This window comes from Lactuca virosa, chromosome 9, assembly GCF_052849685.1.
Source record: "Lactuca virosa cultivar CGN04683 chromosome 9, Lactuca_virosa_CGN04683_v6, whole genome shotgun sequence".
Taxonomy (NCBI): domain Eukaryota; kingdom Viridiplantae; phylum Streptophyta; class Magnoliopsida; order Asterales; family Asteraceae; genus Lactuca; species Lactuca virosa.
The window spans coordinates 217,033,190-217,040,877 of NC_136434.1; the positions used below are offsets into that span (position 1 = coordinate 217,033,190).

Sequence of the window (7,688 nt, forward strand, 5' to 3'; positions counted from 1 at the left end):
ACTAGAATGCAAACTGGACTGTCAGAAGGTTGAAGATAATATGGATGTAGAGGATCATCCATCAAAGATATTGTATAACAAGTCAGATAAAATCCATAATTACCACCAGTTGACGTCATCAAATCAGATGAGCAAAATCGAAATTTAGAAATTGTTGATTTGAGCAACGGAAAAAACGATTCGGGAAGAGAAAACGAAATTGACACAATTCATGAACTAGAAATTAAGAACTGAAGATGATCGTTGATCATAGAATTAAAGATTGACTTCAAAAACACGGACGAATCTTCAAGAACTAAAGCGGAATTTGAGCATTGTGCTCTGATACCATGCATATTACTGAGATAACAAAATGACAGAGGTGAAATCGTTTCATTGAATTGAACTAATTACATCTTCTACCATCTATATACATCTCGTGTGAATCACTAATCAAACATATAAAATTGTAATAACATATTCTAACTAACCGAACAAACAACATTACTAAACTACTCTTGTTGAGTTAATTTATTGAAAATCCCTTATTGTTTTCTAATATTTTTCAATTAAATTATTTAAAACAAATCAAATAAAAAGTTTTGTTTAGTAGTTAATAGAGCCCAAAATTATTTAATTAATAGTGTTCTTATACATTAGTTTAACTTTTGTTATTTTGATCATAAAAAGAGTCGAAGAAAGATGAAGATTTGAATTGCAATTTTGACTAAGGGTTCATTTAATAATTGTTGACTGGGTTAGAAATTCTGATTAAGTCCACATCTGACTAAGTTTATGATGTTTGATTATTTCTCTGACTGATTGTGTTGAATGATGAAAATAACTATATTACCCTTATATTATCTCATGTGTTGGATAACATAATTATAAAATACGAACTGTCACATAAAATCCAAATTAAACATACATCATTTAAAATCCAAATATAAATTGTTATACAAAATCCAAATACAAACTGTCGTACAAAATCAAAAAATTACATACTAATTTGCATATAAATTTAACGTTAACCATTTGAAATTAATTAATTAGCAATATGGTCACGCAAAGTAGTCACATAGTCAACGAGTTCTGATCCATATTATATGGCTTGTATGTTTTGGCTCTCACTTCCTCCACCTTGCATATCAGGAGTAACCAATGGCCGACGTAGAAAAAAGTACAAGGGGCGCACAATTCTTTTAAGGATTGCACTAATAAAAGAACTCATTTCGCCGACAATTTCCGTCATAAAATCCGTCATTAAAAGGGTTACATTGATATATTTACATTAAATTTACACTTATTAGGACTTAATTTGACGAATTTCCAACGGATTCGTGATGAATTTGTGATGGATTTTGATGAATTTACATTAAATTTTGCATTTGACAGTAAAATTTGAGGGGTTGCCCGTGCCACCTCGGGACACCATGTAGCTCCGCCCTTGGGAGTAACCATATTGTTATGTTCAAAATTCGTAAATAAGTCATCTTGAATATTGTATTTCCTTATAAATTTATGGACCGCAACACAAACAATGACTATGTCTCTTTGCCCTGGAAAAAGGAAAAGGAGTCATTTGTTTTAATATTGGTAATTTCGCCTTCAATACACCATAAACACGTTATAACATTTCTAAGTTGTGTATGAGCATGATTGAACCTTTATTCCTTAGTTAAAGCTCTGTTTCTTTGAAAACCGGCTCCAATATCGTTCATAAACATACAAATAAATTTCGTTCATACAACACGGCAATGAAGAAAGTTGTGTGGGTCGCTTTTTTTCCTTTAGGGCATATAAGTCAATTTTTTAAGTCAGTTACTAACAATCAATGGGTCGGGTAAGTTGTTGTGTCAGTCACAGCTGACCGAGTCAGCCCTTTTATGAGTTTAAGAAACAGGCTCACCAGACCGAGTCAGTCCAAAATTGCTGACCGGACCCAGTCAACCTTATATCAAATAGCCCCTAAAACTTGCAAAAAAACAAAAAAAAAACATTTAGGACTTAGTATGTAGGTTTTCACTAAGTCTGGGGACTACAACCGTAAATTACTTCGAATTTGCGATACGCGTCGAGGTCATCAATCTTGTTATTGCGTAGAGTAAGCAACTCCAACATCGATCAAAACCCTTGTCGTCCGCTTCCCATTGAGATCGTTGAACGTAAAAATGGCGAATGAGAACGAACCAGCGAAGCTACTGTTGCCTTACCTTCAAAGAGCCGATGAATTGCAAAAGCACGAACCTCTCGTCGCCTACTACTGTATGGATTCTTCTTCATCATCTCACAATTTTACTCTAAACCCTAATATTCTCTCAACCTTCTCGATTTCAGTAATTAAATTGTGGTTTATTGGGGAAAATTTTGATTTTCAGGTCGATTATATGCGATGGAACGGGGTTTAAAGATCCCTTCTAGTGAACGTACCAAAACCACTAGTTCCCTACTCGTTTCCCTCATGAAACAACTTGAAAAGGTCTGAATTCTTCTTTAATACGCGTATTTCTTTCGAAGTTAACGGTTTAAGACTTGATTCTAGGGATCTCTCAAGTCGATAGTTCGTTGTTGATGACTTAATTTTGCATAGTCAGTATGTACTTTGTACGCTGTATTAAGTTTAAGATGAATTTGTTCTTGAGACATTGAAGTAATATTCTCTGAGTATCAAAATCTTCTGTGTCCTTCATCTAGTTTGCTTCTTTATTTACAGGATAAGAAGTCATTGCAGTTGGGGCCTGATGATCATCTTCACCTTGAAGGATTTGCTTCAAATGTTTTCGCAAAGGCTGATAAACAAGATAGAGCTGGGAGAGCTGATCTGTATGAATTTTTTTTTCTTCTTATGAATTATGATACATCAATGTTAACACTAGTTTGCTGTTAGAAACTAAAGATTATACACACTACATATGAGATTTTGTGCTCAATAAGGCTTCAAGATAACACATAGATGCAAACAAATGCTGCAATTAATGTTGATTTTGATTAGAATACTAATACTTATTTGTAAACTTGTTGCAGAAATACAGCAAAGACATTTTATGCTGCAAGCATTTTCTTTGAAATCCTTAACCAGTTTGGTGAAGTCCAACCTGATGTGAGTCAAGTTTCTATTATCATCGGTTTATCACCATTGCCATTTTTAGTGCTTCCTTATTCTTGATGATTGAGAATGACAACAAAAAAAAGGAAATAAATGTTGATGTATCATAAACTCATAATTGGTTTATTAAATAGCTTGAGCAGAAACAGAAGTATGCAGCATGGAAAGCAGCAGATATAAGGAAAGCTATTAAAGAAGGAAGGAAGCCTATACCTGGCCCCCCTGGTGGTGAAAAAGATCTCTCGGATGCATCAGGCAGTGGATATGTAAGTCATTCTGACAATATCCGAAGGAATTGGAATTTCAGATTCCATTCCATGGACGGAATTTAATTCCATTGTTACATTTTCTTAACTGAATGACCAAAATACCCTCATTATATGTTTTACTGAAAAAAAAATCAATTGTTGGCAGGACTTGGAACCAACCACCAGACATGCACCAGAATCTCATCCTTCATCCCAATTATACGACAGAAGTGATTCCCAAAAGTTCACAAATACTTTCGCATCACCGCCACGTGACCCTCCACCACCGCCACATTCCACTATGCCGCCGCCGCCACCTTCAAACACCCAACCACCACCACCACCGCCCTCAAACTTTCCTCCACCATCTTCAACCATCCAACCACCATCAAATTTCCCTCCACCATCTTCCACCGCCCCACCGCCGCCGCCCACCTACTCTTCCGACGACTATCCGTCCAACAATTTCCATTCCCAGAACACAGGAGGAGATAATTCAAATCCAACTTATTCTCATCAGAACTATCACCACCTCCCACAAGAACCCCAACATCAAAATTACCAACATGACCCTTCATACACATTCCCAAATTTCCAATCTTACCCTAGTTTTTCCGAAACTGCCCTTCCAGCAGTAGCCCCAGGTCATTACCCCTCATCATACTATCAGGGAGGCTCTGATGCATCAGCAGCAGCTACAGCTACAGGTGGTCAGTACAAAGTGAGTGGTGGAAATGGGGGTGTTCCAGTACATGGAGGTGCAGGGAGCTCTGGTGGACAGGCGGCGGCGTATGAGTATGACAGCAGCAGTTATCAGCCTCCGGCTGATAAAATTGCAGAGGCACATAAGGCGGCAAGGTTTGCTGTTGGAGCATTGGCATTTGATGATGTTTTTGTTGCTGTAGATTACCTTAAAAAGTCTCTTGAATTGCTTACTAATCCAAATGCTACTGTTTGATTCATTCATGATTCATGAATCAGAATCTGTTTGGAATTTGGATTTCAACCTTTTGGTTTTATTCGGTTTGTTTTGCTTTTGTGAAGAGGTTCTACCTGACAAGTTTATGCTGTAGAAAGTTTAGATTTGATTTTTTTTTTTGTTAAAAAAACATTGTTTCCTGCTCCATGTGGGTTTATGATGTATGCAAATTGTGTTGCTAAGAGAATGTTTTTGTATGTTATAACAAGATTACTATGTTATAACCATGCATACTTTGAATCGAATTCTTAACTCTTTAGTAGAGTAGTTGATAAGACAACAACAAACTCAAATATCAAATGTCTGGCTTATTGCAAAATCTGATTCATATGATATGTACTATTTACCACCTTAAATTAAAGATCACATTTGTATTTACATTCGACTATTAACCTGTGCTATCATTTATCGAAATCACTAGATTTCCAAAAAGAACAATTCAAATTAGCTTGTAAACCACAACCACCTATATAACCTAGAAAAAAACAAAAAAAAAAAACAATACATGACATCAGGCTTAATAACTTCAAAATAAAATAAGCCATATCAGGCTGGCTACCTGCTTAAAAGAAGAGAAAAAGAACAAGATTTGATATATTCTAGCATGTCACCTTCATTTAGCACGCTCCCCACCCATTCAACATCATTACAATTTTCACTTGTTTTCTCAATATTACCCTTTGGGTTACATTCATGTTGTCCCATTGATTGAAGCTTCTGTCTCTTGATCTTTTGTGATGATGGAAGACATTTTTGGTGTGTTTATGTTTCTAATGACAGGACCATATTTAGTGGGTAAAGGTTTTCCCTTTCCCATTGGTGATTGATGAACATTTTACACAATGCCAATCTTGCCACTTGTCTCTTGAAAATGATTTTGGGATATAGTGTAGACATTTTAAGTGGTACCCTTTTTCACACGCATCACATACGAGTGTTGTATCCACTTTGGTAATTGTAGTTTTGCAAGTTTGACAAGTTAAAGGCTTGTTCATGTAGTCCCTTGAAGGAGGAGTCCATTTCTGGTGCTCTGTTATCTGTGCTTGTAATATTTTCTCAACAAATTTACTAATTTCTTTGTGGGTAATTGGTGCTCTATGATCTGCAAATGATGGAAAATTTGGATGAAAAAACTTAAAAATAGAGAAAGTAGAAACGTAGTATTAAAGATTGGTATTCTTTGAGGGTGTCTAGAATCTAGATGTGTATTTTGAAAGTGATTATGTGATAATGAGTAAGCAGAATCAAATAATCAGTTGTAATAACATATGTTGCTGAAAAATGTAATAATCATTTTTAATAGTGTTGAGTGTTTATACTAACAATTAAAATTTTCATCAGATCTGAGATGTGGTCTCCCAGCCCTTTGAATAGGTGACTCTGTAGAATGCCTTCCAAGATGACTGCAAGTGGGCAATTGATATGGTAAAGTTGTCGAATTTGAAACTGGGGAAGCTTGAAGAACTGTTGAATGATGATGCAATCCTGAAGATGAATTGGGTGGGTGATCTGCTTTATTTGATGGAAAAGCTCCAACAGCATGTGAAGTAGCAGAGTGTAATGGGAACACCTCATATTTTTCCATCTGATTCGGAATGCAATGACAAGAAAAGAGTATAAGCTACAAATTCGAAAGAATCAGTAATGACTGATTAATTCGCAAACAATAAAGCATCACCTTTTGTTTTGTATGTAGTAATTTCTCAGAAATTGACAACTTTGGAGGACGAATCCCTAATTTTGTTTCCGTCAATCCGTTCAGACCAAGATCTTCAATAATCGTCCCAAAAGCGACCTTAGGGAAAACATATTTTGGCGCAATTTTTTTACAAACGTCAGCCAACTTCTCAATCGCCTCCGCCATCATCTTAATCTCCACCGGCGTAGGGTTCCTACCAGCTCTCAGTTTCCCGATTGTAGCCAACACAAGCACTATCTCCGCCACCTTCTTCACATTAACCCTCTGTCGGACCTCACCACATCTAGCCTTCTTGTTAGACAAATCGCTTTTGACACCATCCTCCAACGGTCTCTTCTCGCCTAAACTATTGGGTCGCACCTCCGATTGATCCATAGACTCGTCCACCGCTGTCTCACCCACTGATCTCAAACCAAAACGCTTAAAACTCGTGTTTCCGCAGTTTCGAGGTGAAATTGACTGGTAAACCCGGGATTCTTGGTAAGAAGCCGGCGTGATTGAAAGAGATTAGGGGAGCTGAGAGAAAACCCTGCAGAGGGGGGGGGGGGGGGGGGGGGGGGGATGGAGAGGGTTTATGGTTTGAAACTGAAGACCTTTTAGCGGGTAATTGACGGTGCAGACGAATGCGAACAAAAGGAAAAGAAATGCAAAAAATAATTCAAATGATATATAAGATGGCGAATGCACCTTTTTTCATATCCCAATTTTCATAAGCCCAATTTTCATATCCGTTGTCCAAATGCACCTTAGAGTCATAAAGTCTCCAACTTTATGACTGTAGACGTCCAAAAAATCCTTAATATATAATCTTAATCCATTAAGAACTTCCATAAGAAACATAAAGCCAAGCTAGTTAAAGGGATCTCATTTTTATGGCTTGGAACCCTTCTTAGGGCCTGAAAGGACAGCCCAAAACTCCCAACACCAAGCATGCACAACAATGGGACATTTAGGGACAAAAGAACATCATAAAGCTACCAAGATGAGATCTAAGCAAACCAAGCATAAAGGTAACAACTTTTTTACCTTATGGAGCTTCCCAAGAAGATGATGATCCAAGATCTACAAGCTTGTTTTCCTCTCTAGACTCCTTGATACACTTCCTTCTCCTTTAAGAATACAAATAACACACTTTAAGCTCAAAACACTCACTTATGGGATTAGGGTTCTTCGAGGACGACATAAAGGCTTGGAGGCTGAAAGGGTGAGGCTAAATGGTCCATAACGATGTTTAAATACTTTTCAAACCCTAAAAATTAGGGTTTCACCCGGACAGTAGTACGCCCAACGTACATATGTGTATGCCTAGCGTACCCACATGTACGCCCATAGTACAACTCCTGCTCCCAAAATTACCATTTTGCCACTAGGGCTTCTTAGGGCTACATCTTTATAATCCAAGGACCAAAAATGACATAATTAAAACCAAGGGATGAATTTGAAAGTACTTGAAACCCGGGATGTTACAGATGATACGGATTCGATAATATATGGATTTGAATAGTCGATGATGCTTCGAACTCTGCTATTTAGAAATCTAAAATTTCAACAGAGATAAAACTTTGAGAGTACTCAAGTCTTATACATAAATAACTCTGCTTTATCCATTACAGAAAAAGCCCTATTTATAGACTCTCAAAGAGTCAGTTACACACAAAACATTTACATTAAAGGAAA

At 36.9% G+C, this 7,688-nt stretch overlaps 2 protein-coding genes across 2 annotated transcripts; one reads left to right on the top strand and one right to left on the bottom strand.

Moving 5' to 3' along the window:
* The first annotated feature begins 2,065 nt into the window (after positions 1-2,065).
* On the top strand, positions 2,066-4,557 carry EXT-LIKE (hydroxyproline-rich glycoprotein family protein). The gene is made up of 6 exons (XM_079071497.1): positions 2,066-2,244; positions 2,358-2,458; positions 2,693-2,802; positions 3,004-3,079; positions 3,220-3,351; positions 3,500-4,557. The coding sequence occupies exons 1-6, from the start codon at positions 2,151-2,153 to the stop codon at positions 4,289-4,291; spliced, it is 1,305 nt and encodes a 434-aa protein (XP_078927623.1). The 5' UTR covers positions 2,066-2,150; the 3' UTR covers positions 4,292-4,557.
* Positions 4,558-4,837: 280 nt separating this feature from the next.
* On the bottom strand, positions 4,838-6,543 carry LOC145137356 (uncharacterized). The gene is made up of 3 exons (XM_079071498.1): positions 5,991-6,543; positions 5,636-5,897; positions 4,838-5,414 (listed from the first exon to the last, which is right to left on the bottom strand). Exons 1-3 carry the CDS (start codon positions 6,384-6,386, stop codon positions 5,101-5,103), a joined length of 972 nt encoding a protein of 323 aa, XP_078927624.1. The 5' UTR covers positions 6,387-6,543; the 3' UTR covers positions 4,838-5,100.
* Positions 6,544-7,688: the final 1,145 nt, after the last annotated feature.